The following is a 23,539-nucleotide window of genomic DNA, read 5'->3' on the forward strand; positions in this document are numbered from 1 at the left end:
GCTTTAAAAAATCTCTCAAGTAAGGTGGACACGTAATTTAGTAGTGAGGTTTCCTCCTTTTGATCCAGGAATTGTTCTTTAATCAGTTTCAGGGGACCTCTCACCTCATTCTAAAAACTAATTCAAATGGACTGAAACCTTTAGATTCGTTTGGTGAATCTTTAGTAGCAAACAGTAAGAAAGCTATTCCTTTATCCCAGTCATGGGGGTAATTACAGCAATATGCCCTGATCATGGTTTTCAGGGTTTGATGGTATCATTCCAGAGCCCCTTGACACTCTGGGTGTTGTGCTGAAGATTTCAGTTGGTCAATACCAAGGCTGTGTACTACTTCTTGGAATGTTCGGGACATTAAATTAGTTCCTTGATCGGACTGAATTGCTTTGGTATTGTGTGCAAAATTGGGTTAGCCCCTCGACTACGACTTTGGCAGTAATTTTTCTTAAGGGTATGGCTTCTGGGAATTGGGTGGCTATATCCATGATGGTTAAAAGATATTGATAACCTGTCCAGGTTTTGGGTAGGGGTCCCACGCAATCAATTAGAACTCTACTGAAAGGTTCCTCGAAAGCAGGAATGGGGATCAGTGAAGAAGCTTTGATTTGAGTTGTGGTTTCCCAACAACATGGCAGGTATGGCAGGTCTTGCAAAGGTTAAGCACATCTTTGTGGATTTGTGGCCAGTAAAAGTGTTGGCTTATCCGGGCCTGGGTCTTTTTGATACACATATGCCCGGCATAGGGATTTCATGGGCTATTCGCAGAATTTCCCTATGATATTTAGGGGGAACTATAATTTGGTGAACTACTGTCCACTCCTCCTCTGCAGGTAACATCAGGATTTCATTTTTAAAATAGTAGCTCTCAGTTTCTCTGCCTCTGCCTCGGAATAGTCTGTCAGCGCTATCTTTTTAAAATCTAGGACTGTCTGCTGGGATTCAGTTGAAGAGGGTCCATTGTATACCTCCCCTAGAACGCCAAAAAAAGTTCCAGCCAGCCAGATCTCTGGGTTATCTGGATGAATTACTGGCTCAGCCTGCTCTTTTGGAGCTTGCCTAGCCATGGACCGGGTTACTACACAGGCAGGAAAGATCCCAGGGACTAGCTCTTGTATTTGTTCTGTCTCCCTGGCCTCATTTAGCTGGTCTAAAACCACTGGAGTGGCCAACACTTTGCCTCTAGCCAAACCATTGCCAAGCAGCAAATCTATTCCGGCCTCAGGCAGAATGAACAATCCCTACTGTAACTGGTCCAGATATGAGGTCACACTGTAGGTGGACCTGATACATGCGCACTGACATGTATCCTTCTTCAATGTTTCTTACCAGAATCTTTGCTTTAAGCGAGCTCTCTGGTGGAAAGCTCATACCTTTGCTTAGCATTAAGGATTGAGAATGGATGAATGAGAATGGACAGAGACTGCTGGAGTTGTGGACCTAACACAACTTCTGCATCACCAACTCGTTCTTTCATACTAAACCCTGTCACCAGGTTTCATGGAGGTATCCAAGATCACGTCGTTGGCACCAGCTGGACCTCAACGTCACAAAGTGAGCCCCTATAAAACTGTGTCTAAATCACATGCAGCTTCCACAGTGTGGACTGCGACACTGACCAGCAAAGTTGTGCAGCAAAGCTAGACTCAAACCAAAGAAGCTACATCACTCCAAGCAGAAGGGCCGTCCGTGCATCAACACTAACAGAATTTCTTATCCACAGCTGTTACATAAGTTTCTAAATTCACTTGAAAAGCCTTTCAAAACACTCCTGCAGGGGATGCAGACCAAGTGGACCCACATCAGAGATGCCATCTATGACTCAGCGATGACCACCTATGGCAAACGTGAGAAGCAGAATGCAGACTGGTTTCAATCTCACTTTGAAGAGCTGGAACCTGGCATAGCTGCTAAGCGCATTGCACTCTTGAACTACAGGAAAGCCCCCAGCGAGTTAACATCCGTAGCACGTAAAGTAGCCAGAAGTGCTGCACAAAGAACAGCCAGGCGCTGTGCAAATGACTACTGGCAACACCTATGCAGTCGTATTCAGCTGGCCTCTGACACCGGAAACATCAGAGGAATGTATAATGGAATTAAGAGAGCTTTTGGGCGGCACAGTGGTGCAGTGGTTAGCACCGCAGCCTCACAGCTCCAGGGACCCTGGTTCGATTCCGGGTACTGCCTGTGTGGAGTTTGCAAGTTCTCCCTGTGTCTGCGTGGGTTTTCTCCGGGTGCTCCGGTTTCCTCCCACAAGCCAAAAGACTTGCAGGTTGATAGGTAAATTGGCCATTATAAATTGTCACTAGTATAGGTAGGTGGTAGGGAATGTAGGGACAGGTGGGGATGTTTGGTAGGAATATAGGATTAGTGTAGGATTAGTATAAATGGGTGGTTGATGTTCGGCACAGACTCGGTGGGCCGAAGGGCCTGTTTCAGTGCTGTATCTCTAATCTAATCTAAAGATCGCCCCCCTCAAGTCTAAATCAGGGGGCACGATCACTGACCAACGCAAGCAAATGGACCGCTGGGTGGAACACTACCTAGAACTGTACTCCAGGGAAAATGCTGTCTCTGAGACTGCCCTCAAAGCAGCCCAGACTCTGCCAGTCATGGATGAGCTGGGCGAACAGCCAGCAAAATCGGAACTTAGTGATGCCATTGATTCTCCAGCCAGTGGAAAAGCCCCTGGAAAGGGCAGCATTACCCCTGAAATAATCAAGAGTGCCAAGCCTGCTATACTCTCAGCACTCCATGAATTGCTTTGCCTGTGCTGGGATAAGGGAACAGTATCACAGGACATGCACAATGCCAATATCATCACCCTCTATAAGAACAAGGGTGACCGCGGTGACTGCAACAACTACCGTGGAATCTCCCTGCTCAGCATAGTGGGGGAAGTCTTCGCTCGAGTCGTTTTAAACAGGCTCCAGAAGCTGGCTGAGCGTATCTATCCTGAGGCACAGTGTGGCTTTCAAGCAGAGAGATCCACCATTGACATGCTGTTCTCCCTTCGCCAGCTGCAGGAGACATGCCGCGAACAACAGATGCCTCTCTACGTTGCTTTCATTGATCTCACCAAAGCCTTTGACCTCATCAGCAGATGTGGTCTCTTCAGACTACTAGTATCATCACCTCATTCCATGACAATATGAAAGGCACAATTCAGCATAGCAGTGCCTCATCAGACCCCTTTCCTATCCTGAGTGGCGTGAAACAGGGCTGTGTTCTCACACCTACACTGTTTGGGATCTTCTTCTCCCTGCTGCTCCCACATGCCTTCAAGTCTTCAGAAGAAGGAATTTTCCTCCACGCAAGATCAGGGGGCAGGTTGTTCAACCTTGCCCGTCTAAGAGCGAAAACCAAAGTACGGAAGGTCCTCATCAGGGAACTCCTCTTTGCTGACGATGCTGCTTTAACATCCCACACAGAAAAGTATCTGCAGAGACTCATTGACAGGACTGCGGCTGCCTGCAACGAATTTGGCCTAACCATCAGCCTCAAGAAAACGAACATCATGGCACAGGACGTCAGAAATGCTCCATTCATCAATATCAGCGACCACGTTCTGGAAGTGGTTCAAGAGTTCACCTACCTAGGCTCAACTATCACCAGTAACCTGTCTCTCGATGCAGAAATCAACAAGCGCATGGGAAAAGCATCCGCTGCTATGTCCAGACTGGCCAAGAGAGTGTGGGAAAATGGCACACTGACACGGAACACAAAAGTCCAAGTGTATCAAGCCTGTGTCCTCAGTACCTTGCTCTATGGCAGCGAGACCTAGACAACGTATGTCAGCCAAGAGCGACGCCTCTATTCATTCCATCTTCGCTGCCTCCGGAGAATCCTTGGCATCAGGTGGCAGGACCGTATCTCCAACGCAGAAGTCCTCAAGGCGGCCAACATCCCCAGCATATACACCCTAATGAGCCAGCTGCATTTGAGATGGCTTGGCCATGTGAGCCACATGGAAGATGGCAGGATCCCCAAGGACACATTATACAGCGAGCTCGTCACTGGTATCAGACCCACCGACCGTCCATGTCTTCGCTTTAAAGACGTCTGCAAACGCGACATTGATCACAAGTCGTGGACAGCCATAAAGGCGGGGTTAAAGAGTGGCAAGTCGAAGAGACTTAGCTGTTGGTAGGAAAAAAGACAGAAGTGCAAGGGGAGAGCCAACTGTGTAACAGCCCGACAACCAATTTTATCTGCAGCGCCTATGGAAGAGTCTGTCACTCTAGAATTGGCCTTTATAGCCACTCCAGGCGTTGCTTCACAAACCACTGACCACCTCTAGGCGCTTATCCATTGTCTCTCGAGACAAGGAGGCCAAAGAAGAACAGATGAAGGATTGAGTGCCCCTCTATCTCGGAGCAGGACAATGGATTTGCCTGTCTCAGTAGAGGGGTATGGGAACATCTTTCCCTTTGAAACAAAACCCTGATAACCTTTAGGGATCTTTTCAATTTCTGCCACATAAGGGCAGTATTCTTTGATGGGTCCATTACTGTGGGTAGGGTCACAGGTTTGTCTGCCTTGTTGCCTGCTTGGGCATCCTTTTCTAGGCTAGCTTTGTGAACACCTACAAAATTTATGGGTTTCCCTTTTAACTTCCAGCAGTCGGCTTTTACATGCCCTGTTTTGCTGCAATGGGAAAACACATGTCTGTGGAAAGCATTCCTGCCCTCTGCACTTTCTTTCTTGCGTTCTCACTTTTGGCTCCCTTTTCACTAGCACACCATCTTTTATCATTATCCTACTTTCTATCCTTACCGGACCTCTGGGGATTATTACGGAATGGTTTTCCCTGAAAAAAGGATTTATGAGTAAAATCATTATCATCTGCCATCACAGCTGCTTCTCTTATCTTGCAATTCTTTGTTCTTCAACATGAATCTTTATGTTAAGGGGAATGCTATTTTTAAATTCTATTCGTAAAATTGCTTCTCTCAAATTTTCATATGAGAGGTGTAATTTAAGAGATTGGATCCAGCGATTGAAAGCCTTATGTTTAATTCTTTCAAATTCAATAAAGATTGGGGCAGGACTTTTCCTCGCATTTCGAAACTGTTGCTGATCGGCTTCAGGAACTAACTCGTATGCATTTAATGCAGTTTTTGTCAGTTCATAATCGAGGGAGCTTTCCTCTGGTAACATGGACTGAGCTTCACGAGCTATACCACCAATTTGCTTAGTAAGAGGAGGGTCCAGTATTCTTTCGGCCAGTTTAGCCTGTTAGCCATTTTCTCAAAGGAGATAAAATAGGACTCGACCTCTTCCTCATTAAATTTTAGCACTAACCGTGAGTGTCTTAATACATCAAAGTTTTGCTCTGAAATGCAGAACAGGTTTGAGTGGCTGGTGGCATTCTCACTTTGTGCTTGCAGCAGTTGTAACTCAACCTTCTTCACCTTTTCCTCTCTTCTCTGCAACTATATTTCTTCTCTTTTCAATTGAAACTCTCCTCTCTTTCCTTTTGAAGCTGAAACTCTCTTTTTCCTTTTGAAACTGCAATTCCTCTCTTTTCAGCTGAATTCTAGCTAGGATTATTTTCTCACACTCAGACTCCATGCTTGTTTCTTCTGGTTCAGGGGCAAGATTAAAATGGCTAGCTACATTCTTCACTATTTCAGGTTTCTTTGTTTTTTGTTTGTGACTCCCACCTGGACAGCTAGGGTTTTTAAATCTTCAATATTTAATTTATTTAACTTATCATGAGATATGCCTCCCTGCTCTACAGACACTTCAGCATTAACTATGGTCATGTCTTTTGTTTCTAGCGTCGTAAGGAGGAAAAGAATGATACAAGAAAATCTGTTCAGTTTTCCACAGTTTTAGAGGTCAATTTTCCTCCTGTTTCCAAATCTCTCGTTTAATCTGATTGTTCAGAAATCTTGGCTTCCAGCCCCCAATTTGTTACGGACAGGTGGAAAAGGGTGTGGGTGGTTCCCACTGTTCACCTCCCAATTGACTGCAATCGTGTTTTGTTAAAATGTTCTGTTCGCCCCCGAGTGTCTTTCGGGTCAGATAAACAGACAAGTGACAGGTTTGTTGATTTCCAATACAGAAGGGGTCACGTGACTGCTACTCCATTTTGACTATGGTACAAGTTTCCATATTCTTGTCGTTTTGTTTGACATTTGACTTTTTAATTCATAATTCTTCCATTTCATTGTTCACTTCATCACGGCTTCTTCCGTGCATGACATTATGCTTGTCCAATATGCTAATGTACTGTGCCCGACATAGTATACAATATGCTTTCTATATAATACACTATGGAATAAGCAATGTAACACTGTGCATTATATTTGCTGAGCCTATTCATAGTCAGTGGACAAAGTATTTTGTTTTATATAGTGTACCGATCAATGTTGGCTAGAAATTACTATTGATATGTTTTAATATGAACATCAAATATGCCGGTATTAAATCCCTTTATCTGCAATTTATTCCACAGTTAACTCCTCTACTAAAACAGCAAATAAAGGGATGAAACTTTGATAAGATGTCACTGCTGACCATAATTTCCAGGCTTCTATGGTTTACACCATGCAAAATGCCACATAACAGGTTGCATGTTGTTGATGCAGTCATGGGCTCTCCCAGGTTTAATTCCCTGGGGGAATTGAATACTCATTAAAACTGTGAAACCTCTCCCTGACCCCTGTAGTTAATCAATCAAACTAAAATTCCAAGGTGTCAATGTAACATTACTTGAACTGGGCTTGTTGCATCCCAGAGGTGACATTTCCATGCTGCCCACGGGACTGGAGATATGGTATTCCACAAGGCATTTAATTGCCTATAGCTGTACTTATATTCTTTAATATTGTTCTTAACCAAACAATCATCAGGTTACTTTTATAATGGTTTAGCCAGTGCAACTTTACCTGCTTTCAATAAGTCTATTCTTGTATAACTTCTTGTCTTCCTTGAGAATCATCAGATTTGTACTTGTATCTCTATTCATAAGTTGTTAAATAACCTGTTTCTATCAACATTATCCATTCTTCTAAAAACCTTTCAATGTTCTGTTCACAAAGCTATTCTGAGAGTCTTCACAATTTTGAGTGTAACATTCTAAATTCACCATTTTGCTCTTCTCTGACTTCTCTCTCGCACACCAGTATCCTTTTTGAAGCTAGGGTGTCCAATATTCCATAATATTCTAAATATGGTCTCACCAATCAGTTATACAAAATAATCTGTTTTCAACTTGTCATCAAATGCTCCAAAGATGCACCCCAATACTTGGTTAACCTTAAGTCGCTCACATTGACTGGATGCTTTGAGTGATCCTTTCACATTCAAATTATTTTGCTTGACCCATTCTTTAGCCTGTCCACTTAGTTGATACAGATCCCTTTGAATGCTACCAGTATGTCTTTCACTAGTTATCTCAACACATAGCTTAATTGGCATCGGCAATATCATAATCATTACAATATTAGAATCTAGAGAAGATGTTTCCACTTGTGCAGGAGTCCAAAACTGGGGGTCATAAGTATAGTACAGTCACCAATAAATCCAACCAGGAGAAACTTCTTTACCCAGAGAGCCAGAGAGTAGTTAGAATGTGGAACTTACTACCACATAGCGTAGTTGAGGTGAATATCATGGATACATTTAGGGAAAAGCTAGACATGTACATGAGGGAAAGAGGATTAACAGAATATGCTGTTGTATTTAGGTGAAATAGGGTGTGAGGAGGCTCATGTGGAACATAAACACCAGCACAGACCAGTCTGTTTCTATGCTGTAAATTCTATGTAGTAATATGACTAGAAGTACCCTTCTGCCTATCTTTGGTAAATAGTACGGCAATTTAAATACCTAGTGTTGTTCCTCAGACAGATCTTTCTTTTATCATTAACTTCTGCTTTGTATTGCTAAACCAATTTTCAACCCAGCTAGTTAACTTGCCATCAATTCCATGGGCCACAATCTTTTTAAAAGCATTGCATGTGGAAATATGCTGAATGTTGTCTGAAAATCCAAGATGAATTACACCCACAGGATGCCCTTTATTCACCAATTTAGTTAGCACCTCAAAGAATTACAGTAGAATTATGAAGGGCAACCTATTTATAGAATCATGCTGATTCATGCTTGCTGAGGCCTCTGTACTGTTTATATGAGCATTGATAGCATTCTATTAAGTGCTCTTGAGGAATCAACCTTGTTAGACTAACTGGTTAAACTTCTCAACTTCTTTTTGAATTTGAGGAATATATTTGCTGTCCTGCAGTTCTTGCGTTGCAACCTGAATCATTATTGAGCTTCAGTGTTTACTGTTAGTTATTATAATATAGCAACCTGGTTGAACAGCCAGGATCCATAGTGCAGGAGAAAACCAACTATTGGAAAGAGTTCGAGTGAAGATGTGGTAAATCAAGAAGTAATAATTAGAAAAAAAAAACTTGGATTTCAAAAGCCTATAGGTTGTAAGAAGAAATAAATAATTAGATTGGGAAGTCATTTTACAGCTACCAGTTTGGGACTGATTCTGAACTCACTCTGAAACCGGTGAGGATATAGGCTGGAGAAGAAGTGTGGGGGCGCAAGCGAGGAATCTTCAGGGAAACAATTGCACAGTAGTATTGACAAACTAAAGCATTAATACTAATTTCCTTGAAAGTGCAAGACAGTATTGTATCAGGTCCAGGGCATATCCTGTGGGCATTTAATGCTTTGTGTTTTCTCAATATATAATATACACTTTTGAGCCAATTTGACCAGCTCTGGCATTTGAAAATTATGTTTATTCACAAAGATTGTTGTGAGGAATGAATTGAACACATTCAGAGGGTGGTGAATCTTTGGAATTCTCTGCTCCAGAGGACTGTGGAGGCTCAGTCATTCAGTATGTTCAAGACTGAGATCGATAGATTTCTACATATTAAAAACATCAAGGGATAGTGCAGGAAAATGGTGTTGAAGTAGAAGTTCAGCCATAATCTCATTGAATGGCGGTGCGGGCTCAAAGGGCTGAATGGCCTACTCCTGCTCCTATTTCTTATGTTCTTACTTCTGATATATTTATGTTAAAAGAATTCCTTCTGAAACATTTCTTATTCAATAACACTTTGGGTGCTTCAAATGTAGCTTTAAAATGTCTTACTATTGGCGTCAACATCCATTCACCTTTCTGTTTCACTTGTGCATCTTCTGACATGAGGTTGAGGGGTTCTTACTGGCTCACATGAGCCCCAAACCTCTGCTGTCTGATTTCATATATATGTATAACTCCTCATATGTTATATATATAGATATAGATATATATAATCATTCAACAATTCAACTGAAGCACAAGGTACTTCAGAGAATGCAAGAAACTTAGGCCACCTTCCTTCTGTTATGTCAGAGCAAAGTTACCTACACAGCTTCTCCTTGTCCCTAAGTGCTTAACCTGTATAGTGATATACTGTATGGCCTGGGAACATTTGATCTGCCTCTCTCCAAAACCTGCTATTGCCTGTGTCCCAAGGCCGTGATTCATAGGATTTGAATTAGATTAGATATACAGCACTGAAACAGGCCCTTCGGCCCACCGAGTCTGTGCTGACCATCAACCACCCATTTATACTAATCCTACATTAATCCCATATTCCTACCAAACATCCCCACCTGTCCCTGTATTTCCCTACCACCTACCTATACTAGTGACAATTTATAATGGCCAATTTACCTACCGAACCTGCAAGTCTTTTGGCTTGTGGGAGGAAATCGGAGTACCCGGAGAAAACCCACGCAGACACAGGGAGAACTTGCAAACTCCACACAGGCAGTACCCAGAATCGAACCCGGGTCCCTGGAGCTGTGAGGCTGCTGTGCTAACCACTGCGCCACTGTGCCGCCCTAAACTTAGATTCTACATCATTCTCTCTCAGGAGGCAAATAAGTGTTCTTTGGAGTTGATGCTAGCACAAGGTCCAAAGCAAAAGTGATTAAAATTATAGAACTATGTCAGTCCTATAGTTGTTCCCCCTTTTTTATATAGTCTTTATGTGGTAACTCTGCAATTTGGCATGGTTGAGATCAGGAGATCATCATGCGGTAAATCATAGGCATTGTTTTGGATCCCATCATTGCATAGTGGAACATTCTTACCCTTGAGACCCATAAAAAAGGATTCAATTCTAGAGGAGTAGGATTCAAAAGCTAACCTTGGTTAGACTGCACTTGGAGTACTGGGTACAGTTCTAACCTCCATGTTAGAAAAAGGATAGAAGCACTGATGAAAGTGGAAAAAAGATTTACAAGGATGATACCAGACTTAGAGGGTACAACTATTAAGAAAGACTGAATAGGCTGGGGCTCTTTTCTCTGGAAAAAAGATTGAGAGGTGACCTGATAGTGGTCTTTAATGTTATGATGGGGCTCGAATGGGTAATCTTAGAGAAGACGTTTTCACTTGTGAGGAGTCCAAAACTAGTGGCCATATATATATATGATAGTCACTAATAAATCCAATAAGGGATTCAGGATAAACTTCTTTTCTTGGAGAGTGGTTAGAATGTGGAACTTGCTGCCACATGGAGTGGTTGAGGCGAATAGCATAGATGTGTTTAAGGGTAAGATAGATAAGTACAAGAGGGAGAAAGGAATAGGAGAATGTGCCAATATGGGAAGGCTCACAAGAACACAAGAAATAGGAGGAGGAGTAGACCATATGGCCCATCGAGCCTGCTCCACCATTCAGTATAATCATGGTTGATCTGAGGCTTAAACTTCACTTAAATGTATTCAACGAGGGAGCATCCACAACCTGCTGGGGTAGAGAATTCCACAGATTCACAACGCTTTGACTTTAGTAATTTCTCCTCATCTAAGTCCTAAATGATTGGCCCCTTATCCTGAGATTTAGTCCCTGCGTTTTAGATTCCCCGACCAGCGGAAACAATCTCTCAGCATCTACCCTATCCAGCCCCTTAAGAATTTTGTGTGGCCGGAATTTTACTCTCGTCGGATGGGAGCTGTCCACCAACCGAAAAGTCAGTGGCAATCCCGCCTCCACCTAGCCTGGGAATACAGTCTGGATTTTATGGTCCCCAGACCTTTAATTGGGTTCTGAGGCAGAACTTCCACCTCATTGAGCTAGAAAGTCCCGCCTAATCAAGCTGCCAGCCCATCAGCAGGCCGGCAGCTTTGAGTCCAGCAGCGCCACCGGGAGCAGTGGCCACTGCTGGGACTGCAGCCTGACTGAAGAGGAAGGAAGGCCCTGGGAAAATAAGTTTTTGGGACCTCACCGGGGGTGATCGGTCAGGCACCGCCGAGGCAAAGGTGGTCGACTGGGGGGACTGGGGGGTGGGGGGGGGGGGGGGGAGCGTGTTGGGCGTTGGGAGTGGTTGGGGCAACGGGGACGGCCCTCCTTCGGGCACAGGGTGCCTAATCATGAGGGCCCCCCTCCCCCAGGCTAACGGAAAGCCACCTACTTTTAACAAGCAGCTTTTCTTGGGCCTGGGCCGCCCGCTCGCCACCGATAAAATCCCCGTGGTGGCGGACAGAGGCCCTTAAGTGGCCATTAACTGGCCATTTAAGGGCCTTGATTGGCCTGGGGTGGGCGAGCTGGTTTTCGCCGCTGCCCTGCGTAAAATGGTAGCAGAGGCAGGAGCAGGTCGGGAAGGGCCCGCCAAGTCTCCCACTCCATTTTACGCCACCCCCCGCCACTGTCCCGCTCTTTGCGGGCATACAATTCCGGCCTATGTTTCAATAAGATGACCTCTCATTCTTCTAAACTCCAGAGAATATAGACCCAATTTACTCAGCCTCTCATCATAGGACAACCCCCTCATCCGAGGTACCAATTTAGTGAACCTTCGCTGCATCGTCTCCAATGCAAGAATATCAATTCTTAAATGTGGAGACCAAAACTGCACACAGTATTCCAAATGTGGTCTCACCAAAACCCAGCCCCTCAATTCTCTGATGCCAATATTGAGGTCCTTCTGGAGGCAGTGAGAGAGAGTAGGGAGGTCCTCTTTCCAGAGGGTGGAAGGAGAAGGCCACCCTTCCAAACAAAGCTGGCGTGGCTGCAGGTGGGTGAGACCGTCAGCAACAGAAGCGTGGTCTGTAGGAACTGGATCCAATGCTGGAAAAGATTCGATGACCTTCTTCACTCTGGCAAAGTGACTGCCATGCCAGACCCTGATGATAGGCCCCTGGGTATACAACCTCCACCAGACACTCTAGCTGAGGAGCCTGAGGGTTCATGCAGCTCCTTAAAATGGGAGTAATGCATGCCCAGGGTACTTACTGATCCCTCAGCAATGCAAAACCGAGCATCCATGAGGATGCTGTGAGCCATCAGCAGCAGCACAATTGTACTCAACCACAATCTGTAACCAAAGGCTATGGTCCCTGACAACATTCTGGCAATAGTACTGAAGAATTGTGTTCCAGAACTTGCCGCCCCTCCTAGCCAAGCTATTCCAGTACAGCTACAACACTGGCATCTACCTGCAATGTGGAAAATTACCCAGGTATGTCCTGTACAGAAAAAGCTGGACAAATCCAACCCGGCCCGTTACCACCCAATCAGTCTACTCTCGATATTCAGCAAAGTGATGGAAGGGTTCGTCAACAATGCTGTCAAGCGGCACTTGATCAGCAATAATCTGCTCAGAGACGCTCAGTTTGGATTCCACCAGAGCCACTCAACTCCTGACCTCATTACAGCCTTTGTCCAAACATGGACAAAAGAGCTGAACTCCAGAGGTGAGGTGAGAGTGAATGCCCTTGACATCAAGGCAGCATTTGACCGAGTATGACATCAAGGAGCCCTAGCAAAACTGCAGTCAATGGGAATCAGGGGAAAACTCTCTGCTGGTTGGAGTCATACCTAACACAAAGGTGGATCGTTGTGGTTGTTGGAGGTCAATCATCTCAGTCCCAGGACATTACTGCAGGAATTCCTCAGGGTAGTGTCCTAGGCTCAACCATCTACAGTTGAGTCATCAATGACCTTTCTACCATCATAAGGCCAGAAGTGGGGATGTTCGTTGATGATTGCACAATGTTCAGCACCATTCACGACTTCTCAGATAATGAAGCAGCCCGTGTCCAGACGCAGCAAGACCTGGACAACATCCAGGCTTGGGCTGATATAAGGCAAGTAACATTTGCACCACACAAGTGTCAGGTAATGGCCATCTCAAACAAGAGAGAATCTAACCATCTCCTCTTGATGTTCGCTGGCATTACCATCGCTGAATCCCCCTCGATCAACATCCTGGGGGTTACCATTGATCAGAAACTGAACTGGAGTAGCCACATAAATACTGTGACTACAAGAGCAGGTCAGAGGCTGGGGATTCTGCCGCAAGTAACTCACCTACTGACTCTCCAGTGCCTGTCCACCATGTACAAGGCACAAGTTAAGAGTGTAATGGAATACTCTCCACTTGCCTGGATGGGTGCAGTTCGAACAACACTCAAGAAACTTGACACCATCCAGGACAAAGCAGCCTGTTTGACTGGTACCCCATCCACCATGTTCAGGATTCACTCCCTTCACCACTGACACACACTGATGCACAAGACGCACTGCAGCAACTCACCAAGCCTCCTTCAACAGCACCTTCCAAACCTGCAACCTCTACCACCTAGAAGGGCAAGGGAAGCAGATGCATGGGAACACCACCCTCCAAGCCGCACACCATCCTGACCTGGAACTATATCACCTTTCTTTCACTGTTGCTGGGTAAAAATCCTGGAATGCCCTTCCTAACAGAACTGTGGGTGTACCTACACCTCAAAGACTGCAGTGGTTTAAGAAGGCAGCTCACCACCACATTCTCAAGGGCAATTAGGGATGGGCAATAAATGCTGGCCTAGTCAATGAGGCCCACATCCCATGAACAAATTTTTAAAAACTCCATCCACAGCGTTTGGGGGGTGGAATGAAGAGCTGCACCACCCTGGACTGGTGGAGGATGAAGGAGTCGTGGCAGCTGCCTGGGAAGTGCGCGCATGCATGCGGGAAGCTCTTGTGGTTGCAGACCATTTGAACATTGAGGGAGTGGAAGCCCTTCTGACTGATGAATCTCACTGGCTGGTCTCTCAGTGCCTCTATGGCCACATAGGTGCAATCGATAATGCCCTGGACCTGGGGGAATCCAGCAATGGAAGCAGAATCCACTGCCCTTTGTGCCTGCGAGGCCCCATCTGTCTGAAATTGGGCATCAGTGACCTGCGAGATGCAGTGGTGTGCAGCCGTTTGTGAGACGCCACCAGGGCCTGCAGCTGATCCTTGGAAGGAGCCAGATTTGAAAAAAATTCAAGGCCACAGTGACTTTGACAGCTAGTGACCTAATTCCCTGGCTATGGTGAGCAGTGCTGCGAGGTGTGAGGTCTTCCGCCATGACGGCACAAACCTGTGTGACCAGCTGCCTGGATAGGCCCTGTGGCACTGATTATCCAACATGTCCAGGTTGCGCCGTCTTCAGCAATAGACCCTATGCTGAAGCTATTGTCTCCGTTGCCTTCCTGCCCTTGTCAGTCCCTAATGCCCTCATGTTCAGGACTCTATCTCTGTTGCTGGGGATGTTGATTGTCATCGCCTCTAGACCCAAGATCTGAGAATCATACTGCCAGTTACCAGCTGATGCCTTCCTTGTACTCAGCTGGACTCCCAATAATGTATGGAACCCTGTTCCCCCGCGATACCAGGAGGGTGATGCCCACCCCCTGCACTGCCCGATTGCATACAGACCACTCTCTGTGCCAATGGCTGAGTGGCCCTGTCGTCCATGCTTCCTTTATGAGCTCACCTAATTACCTGGTGAGGCCATGACAGGCTCCCAGCTTTGTTGCCACCTCCATGCACTTGGTCTGCCCCTGATGCAGCTTGCAACCTATGCGCCGCTGCCAAAATCCCAAACTGGCCCTCAACGGGCTGACAATGAGCTCTTTGACAACATTAATTGACCTCATCTCTAAATCAGGTGGGTTGCCAGGTCCCACCTTCCCCTGTCCTGAGGAAAATCCACTGCCGGCAGGATCAACGATGGGAAACCAGCATGGCGCCCGACACCACTATTTTTAGTGCCTGCCCACCTCTATTCCTTTCCCCATCGGGACCTAAACCACCTGCCCAATATCTTTTAACTTTGCAACTTAACACATTAGTCCCTTTATCAGATCTGCTAGAATGACCTGTGTGGCTGGTTGAAACTGGAAGGAGAGGTGGGAAAGGGTTTATTTTCTCTGCTTGGAATAGACTTTGTAGTCGCAAGGTGTAAGAGAATGTGTCCTCTCTGTTGATTGTGTAGTGGTGATTTTGGTAAATTGGGTTAATTGTTTTGCTGGGAAGTCAGAAGAATTAGTAGGAAGAGTTATTTTTTTCTGCCAGGATCATTCTGTGTTGCAGCAAAGTAGATGAAAGAAGGTTTGTGCTTATTAGCTGTGGATAGACAGCCGGATGAAAGAGTTAATCCCTACTGCTGGGAACAGACTTTCTGGTGACTCCCTGATACTGGGAAGAGGCGAGGGGAATGCCTTAAACCCTGCAGCTTGGAACAGCCTGTGCAGTAGTTGGTTCTAGCTCACTAAAGGGAGGGTTAATATCCTGAGTCATCTGGCTACTGCTGCTGCCACTGGAATGCATCTCCCTATTGATGAGGTTTTCTAGCTGAAGGATAAGCAGAACGATGTTGTGACTATGTACTGCTGCTGATGTGCAATCCGATAGCGAGGCCTCGAGACAGCTAAAAGAAGCAGTCTGTGTGTAATGTAATTACAGTGCTGACGAGGGCTATGATGCAGGATTAGGTGCTATATACAGTACAGAAACTGCTCGACACTCCAGTAGCACTCCTGAGGCATTGGTGGGTGAAGATACTGCTTATCTTTATACGGTCAAAAGGATGCTTAACTTATTTTAAAATGTCTTTGACTAAGGATTGCAGTGAAGAGATTGCTTATCAGCAGGAGCAGTTTTGCTGATTCCTGCCACCTTCAAAACATGCAGTGACTTGTAGAACTGTTCTATTTTAATAAGTCGCTACAGAGGATTATTTTTAAAAAGCTTTCTTTTTTTCTCCCCCCTCTCCTTGTTGCAGGGCAGTGCCACGCTGCATCTCTATCCACATTTCCGACCTGTCCTGGAGTTTCAAGGTAAGAGCTGTCTTTAGTGAGTTGGGTGTGAGCTTTTAAAGCATAACCCTTTCCAGAAAGGAGAATTTTTCCGAGTACCCGAATAATGAAAGCGTGTGGTATGTTCAAGGCAGCATTGCCCATTGAAACTGCATTTGTGCTTTAGAGAGTCAAGTTTGTTCATGTGCATTATTCTGAAGGGAGAGGTTGGAGTGGGCCAAGTGTTAAAAGGATGCCACAATTTAAATAGTAGGGTAAAGCTGAGCCATGTAAGGCCAAGGGAGTTGACAATGATTTGACAATGTTTAGATTGCCATCTTTAGTTGCAGTGTCGGATGTCCCATCATGGTTCCTTATCTTCCTGGCTGGTTGCTTTGCGTCTTATGGGTGGATGCGTGATGCCTTGCGACAGCTCAGGCTTGCTTCCAGTTGTGGTGCCGTCTGCAGTATATGTCTGCACCACAGGAAAATCGACAGAGGGTTTCTCTCTCCACCAGAGCCCATTTTACAGTGAGGCTACTCGCCATCATTTAATGTGGGAAACTCAATAATGAATCGCATCAAGAGGATCCTCTCCAGCTTTTTCAGCTGGTTTCATGTCCTCTTGCTTTAGTTCTCACTGTTCAGCCTGAGAAGGTTGTTATATCCCAAATGTGATGTTATATTATTTACACTGGCTTCTTTCACTGTGAAAGGAAGTTGGCTCAATCAATGTAGAAAACACAAAGGGCGAGCAAGTGTTTACCTCCAAAATGTAGGTGACACCCACAATATTCAGGCAACTTGGAAATGATGACGATGCATATGAAATGAAAGAGCATCAGCAGATGCTATTGTTAACCAGGTGTTTCAACCTGCAGCTTATGAGCAGCCATTTTGTATAGACTGTGGCATTACAAATGGGAGATTAACATCACTCCCCTGCTATTCATGAAGCCACTGGGGTGAAACTTCAGGATGTCATGTGAGGGGGTGTTTTATACACTATATTTGTGTACAATCTGTCTCTGACTGTCAGTTTTTAAGCAAAAACCGCAATAACCAGTGATAGCTGGGAGAGTGTGCAATTACCTCCCTTTATAATGTTCTGTATTATGTGACATTCAGTAAAATACAGTTTCCCTTTCAGCAGCTACAATTAGAAGCATCGCCATGTATTGGTTCTTTTATTCCATCATGTGTATCTCAAACCTGTATGTGTGTATCAGTGTCTGTGCCTCTTCATAATTTCTCCCAAATCATACATTAGAAGCAAAACCAGGTCACTGTCAGAAAGCTTAAACTGTGCAGAATGCAGCTGCCCTTCATCATTTTATCAGCCATAGTTTCGGAGAGATGTGCGCCGTACAGCGTATTAGTACTGGAGGCAGTAAATAGTCATAATCCACACCCTGTCCTCTGCCTCATGTGGGTGACATTGGAGGGTCAGATGGAATAGCCTTTGCTCTCAGCATTTTAGTTAAAAAGTCTATTGGAGCAAAACACCTCCTTATCTAACCACTTAGAAGTGTTTCAGAAATCATCAGAACAATGTAGAATATTTCCCACTGTCGATAATTGTTAAGTAGGAAGAGATGAGTTGAAAGGGTTAATCCATCTGTTAGGAAAAGGCTAGCCAATCTCTCCCTGTAACTGAGAAGAGCTGGATTTAAAGGTGTGAATTTTATACAAAATATATTTTCCCAGGCTGCTTCTAACCCTTAGGTTTAAAACAGATAAACCCAGGATTATGGAAGATTGGGAGCTGCTGGTAAGTGTGAAGGTCTTTCCTTTTATATTGTTTATTGTTGTAAAATAACCCAGCTGAATATGATAGTATCAGACCTACAGCAACCTTATCTTTGAGTATTTCTCTGTCAAATACATGTCTGCCCAGGCACTCCAGTGCAGTACTTGGAGAGTGCTGCATCATCCACTGTGCTGCTCTGTGAATGAAGCATTAAACCAAAACCTGTTCTGGCAGTTCCCACGGTGCTATTGGAAGAGCAAGAAATTTACTAGAGTCCTGGCCTACATTGGTTAGCAAGACCTTGAATTTAAATTCTCATCCTGGTTTTCAAATCCCTCCATCGCCTCACCCCTTCCTATCGCTGTAGCCACCTCCAGATCTGGAACCCTTGAGATCTCTGCGTTCTCCAATTCTGACCTCTTGTGCATCATCGATTTCCATCACCCCATCATTGGTAGCTACACCTTCAACTCTAGAAATCCCTCCCTAAACCTCTCCATCTCTCTACTTCCCTTTAAGATGCTCCTTAAACTCTACCTGTTTTGGCCACCTGCCCTAATATCTCTTTATGTGGCTTAGTGTCAGATTTTGTCTGATAATTCTGCGGTGAAACGCCTTGAGATGCTTTCCTACTTAAAAGGCACTATGTTCTTGAAGGGATGGTGCCACTATGGTACAGTGTCTTGCAAGGCACTTTGTTTATACGCAGAGGAGGATCAGTGACATGATCTGCTGTACAATAATGCCATTATGTGTTTTGCTTTATTATTTTTAGTTTTCAATATCAGTTACATTTTAAAATGTTGAAAACTGCTGTTAAAATTTTCATGCTGTGGCAGGTGAAAGGAAAGAACTTGATTTCTGTAGTGTCATTCTCATCCTCAGGATGCCCTGAAGCAACAAATTCCTTTTGAAATGTAGTTACTGTGGTTTTGTAGGCAAAGGCTGCAGCTGATCAGTGCAGTTGAGATTCTGCAGGTTGGCGTGCTGTCCAAAATGATGATGCAGGATATCCAGGAACACAATATCAGCCTGAAAACCTCCAGTATAACGGCACCATTCCCGTTATGTGCCCTGCATCCGCCACCTGTTGATGTGCAGCACACAGAAGCTGTCAACTGTCATATTCTTAAAAGCAAAATACTGCGGATGCTGGAAATCTGAAATAAAAACAAGAAATGCTGGAAATACTCAGCAGGTCTGGCAGCATCTGTGGAGAGAGAAGCAGAGTTAACATTTCAGGTCAGTGACCCTTCATCAGAACTGTCATATTCTGTTTACCAGCCAGGGTCATGATCAGTAGCAAGGGTTGATTAACATAGCTGGCTGAGAATGCCATGCCATCAATGAGCCTCCTTCAGAGCTAAGGAGGTGTGGCAGCCTATGGCCTAATTTATTATTGGGTCCCTGTCTTGTACTTCAATCCAAATAGATTCCAGCTTAATGGGAAATGAAACAGTTGCAAGTATCCTCGTGTCCATTTTCAGTGATGTTCATTTAAAGGTTAATTAGTATTCCTTTTTTTTTAATTTGCAAAAAGTTGAGAAAGACAAATTTCTATGAATCTTAGGAAAAAATATTGAAATGCCCATACTATTTTAATTTAGCATTTATTTTACCTAACTGTTACCTTGTAGTCTGTTGCTTGACTATAAGCCTAAAGCAGGAGGCTTGTAATCCAACTGCGGCCTAGTGTGCATTCATAACCCGCAAGCCATTTTAATAGAGCAGGAATAAGATTATCCAATAACTTTATGTTCCTATAGCAACGGTCAGCTGCTGTCAGACCAGAACCTTAATGTCAGGCACGACAAAGAATGCTATAATTATATATTTTTTTAACTTTGAAAATTCTTAAAACTAGGGCGTTTCTGAGATAATGTGACTAATATCGCAAAGGAGTTTTGATGCAATGACATGCTTTATTCAATGAGATGGATATCAATAAGATTTTGTGACACGTGTATTGGCTCGATTATTAATGTGCCTCCTCTAAGCAGCTTCTTTGAAAATGGAGATTGAAGGCACAGAACAATAATAATAAATAATAATAAACTAGTATAATTTTTTTAAGATATCAGATAAATAGGATAGCAATGAAAATGGTATGAAAACCACAATTCAGTTAGAAGCTGGAGGGAAAGCGAAGATATAATTCTGAATAATAAACAAGGAAGGATTAGTGAGAAACTGAAAGGTCAAAGCTAGTCATATATTAATCATCTTAATAGTCATCTCCCATGCTACAGGTCATAAATGAGTCAGACATTAGGGTGTTTTACACTATGGATTTGCTAAGCCCCCAAGTTAATATTCACTCCTACCGGTTCAAGAGATGTCCTCCCCCCTATTTATAGGGCATCTCTCTCTACCCACATTTCCCCCACCCCACCCTAGTCTTTGTCCATTTCCCACAACCGATTTTCTTTCTCTCCACTGTTCAGTAAGGTCGATCTCTCTTTTTCCTCCTCCAAACATGGTGCATTCTCTGCCCTTCTGTCTCTCCTGTCACCCCAATGGAGTGTTACTCTTGCTCTCTGTGTCCCCCTTCAATCAGGTTCCCAAAAGTACCTTTGTCCCTCTGTGCTCCCCTCCTAACAGGATTTTTTATCCCATTCTACCTCAAGGGAATCTACCCTCTCTACCAAGAGGGTTTCTCTGTTGCTGCCTCCAACAGTTTCTGCATCTCTCCCTGCTTCCTGTTCTGCAGCACTGCTAAAATAAATGAAACTATGAGTTCACTCACTGGAGGTGAACCTCCTGGTCAATACATACCGGAGCTGTAGTGGGCTATATCAGTGTTTTGTAAATGTCTTTTGGTTGTTCCCCACCAAAATATTCTCATAATTTCTCTCAGTCTTCTAACTATGGATACTATTATTGATAAGTCTGAAAAAAGTTGTTCACTATCTTCACTTTTGTTTTTCTCTCTCTTTCTACTCCTGTTCTCTTTTCTGTCCTCCTCCATTCAGCTTCTCCCATTTTCTTTACCTTCAGTTCTGTTTTTCTCTCAACTCCTCCACATCTATTTTTCAGTTTTTTTTCTTATTACACATTCCCCTTTTCTTACTCTTTCATTTTTACCTCCCTTGTTTGTCTCTAATTTTTTGTACTCTGTTTCATAAGGCATTCTGCTTTGCAATTAGGATCAGGACGGATGACTGAAGGAGCTCAGCAAGTGAGCGGCACTAGGCTAGGGCCACTGATGATCCACAGGGAGTGGGAGGGAAGGCATATCTGAAAATATCTGCATCAAAACAGGTAAAGGATCAGCCCAACATAGAAACATTGTACTCACTTTAATACAATCTATTGATTATAAATTAAACAATGTTACAAAAAAGATCTAATTACTCTTCAGAGGACATCCCATAGCTAGAATGCAACCTGTAAGTATATTTGTCCTAATGCTGCTGTTATCCAGATGGCAACATCAGAAGCAGTTAAAAAATCATGAAATTTTCACTGCACCTCCCTACCACACCCACCCAATGCAACCTTGTAGCACGTCGGGAGCAAGTTTCTTTAGCACATATCTTTGTGATGTGGCAGTCACCCTAAATCTGTGTAGAAACGATTGGAAAAGGCAACCTGTGTGGGGTTTTATAGTTTGTGCTCTAAGCCGGGTAAGAGGATAGGGTTCATAAATCAGCAGTACTATGCAGACCGCCAATAATGTTAATTCCTCACACAGTGTATTTCTGCTTTAGCGTAGGCAATTGGAGGACTGCACCTGTTTCAAGGTCATATGCTGTTTACTTTGGAAAGCCTTCAACACTGGAACCATTCAGTGTCTGAGGAACATCATTCCTCACACTTCTATTTTAGCTCTGTCCTGATATACTGTGATTATTCACCAGTTTTCATCTGGCAGCATAGCCTACCCCTGCTGGACAGGAGCAGTGCACCAGGACTGTGCTGTACCTGAGTTTTCCTCCCAAAGATGGCCTCAGTGTAGGTCCACTCTGTCCTGGACCTAGGGTCAGAAAACTGGGTTGGACAAAGGAGCACAACTGCAGGACTTTGCACCAGCCTCATGACCCAAAAAAGGCTGTAAATTTGAAAACAGAAAGGGCAGCTATATTTCAGGCATGTCTTCAGTTTGTTACTGGGCCCTCCTCAAACTTTCTGATGTGAGGAGAATCCTGATGCAAGACTGCACTGTTAGCTTCATGGAACACCTCTCATGACTGGGTGAACCATGCCTGCAGGAACAGGAGACTGTGGTGGAAGATTGGCAACACAGTCCTGCTCCCTCTTTTGAATCAATTGCGATGTGTCTGCACCTGTAGCAGATGCTCACGCCTGACTCCACGGGAAGGGTTTTTAGCCCCCAATGAGGGTGAGCATGGAGGTGGCTGGGTGCGAAAACTCACACCACTGGCTGGCATGTTGGTTTCCCAGAACCATTTTCCCACAGATAGGATGGGGGCTACCTGCCCGTAAGAGGTGGTAGCCAATTAGCCTTGTCAAAAACCTATTACGGCCTATTGTCAGAGGTCGACTGGAATTTTCCAGTCAGCCTCCGCGTCCCCAGAAGTGTCCGAGAACAGAGTAGCTGCCTGGAGGCGGCCTCCCAGTGGCACACTGTGGGGCCAGCGCTGCAGGCAGGCTTTGAGGCTATCACTGCCTGCCTGGCTTCAGCTGAGCCGCAGGCCAACCTTCCGATTCCCCCTCCACTATGGTGCCCCAGCTGCTAAGTGCATTTTTTATTTTAAAGTTTAAAAAAAAGTTGGAGAGAGAGTGCCTCTATCATGGGGCACCTTTTCTCTCTTTTAGCAGAAAAGGCAGCCTGCTACCTCTTCAGTGTTGGAGGGCCTCCTATTGACCCTCCACCTTCGAGAGTCCACCAACTCTCCTTAATTGGACAACAAACCCGCCCTCTGGCCATTGATTGGACAATTTGGGGAAAATCACAGCCGATTGACTGTTCTCCACATAGTGGGCTGAATTTTATGGGCTCCCCAGAACCTTTTTTTATTATTTGTTCCTGGGATGTGGGTGTCGCTGGCTAGGGCAGCAGTTATTGCCCTCCCTAATTGCCCTGGAGAAGGTGGTGGTGAGCTGCCTTCTAGAACCAATGCAGTCCATGCAGGATAGGTACACCTACCGTGCTGTTAGGAAGGGAGTTCCAGGATTTTGACCCAGTGACAGTGAAGGAACGGCGATATAGTTCCAAGTCAGGATGGTGTGTGACTTGGAGGGGAACTTGCAGGTGGTGATGTTCCCATGCATCTGCTGCCCTTGTCCTACTAGGTGACAGAGGTCGCAGGTTTGGAAGATGCTGTCTAAGGAGCTTTGGTGCGTTGTTACAGTGCATCTTGTAGATGGTACACACTGTTGCCACTGTGCGTTGGTGGTGGATGGAGTGAATGTTGTGGGTGAGGTGCTAATCAAGCGGGCTGCTTTGGCCTGGATGATGTCGAGCTTCTTGAGTGTTGTTGGAGCTGCACCCATCCAGACAAGTGGAGAGTATTCCATCACACTCCTGACTTGTGCCTTGTCGATGGTGGACAGGCTTTGGGGAATCAGGCGGTGAGTTACTCACCGCAGGATTCTTAGCCTCTGACCTGCTCTTGTAGCCACGGTATTTATATGGCTACTCCAGTTCTGTTTCTGGTCAATGGTCACCCCCAGGATGTTGATAGTGGAGGATTCATAATGGGTCTCTTCTGTTTTTCTTGACCATTGCATCTGGGTAATTGGCATTTGGTG

The 23,539-nt window shown here is 44.7% G+C and overlaps 1 protein-coding gene across 1 annotated transcript in view; it reads left to right on the forward strand.

Annotated features, from left to right (window-relative positions):
• The window catches only part of LOC137382924 (uncharacterized), a 183,871-nt gene that overhangs the window by 111,216 nt on the left and 49,116 nt on the right, over positions 1-23,539 (forward strand). Inside the window, exon 4 of the mRNA XM_068055500.1 lies at positions 16,062-16,116. Within this exon, the coding sequence (XP_067911601.1) occupies positions 16,062-16,116 (55 nt within the window). The remainder of the gene's footprint in view (positions 1-16,061; positions 16,117-23,539) is intronic.

This window comes from Heterodontus francisci, chromosome 23 (assembly GCF_036365525.1).
Source record: "Heterodontus francisci isolate sHetFra1 chromosome 23, sHetFra1.hap1, whole genome shotgun sequence".
Lineage (NCBI taxonomy): Eukaryota > Metazoa > Chordata > Chondrichthyes > Heterodontiformes > Heterodontidae > Heterodontus > Heterodontus francisci.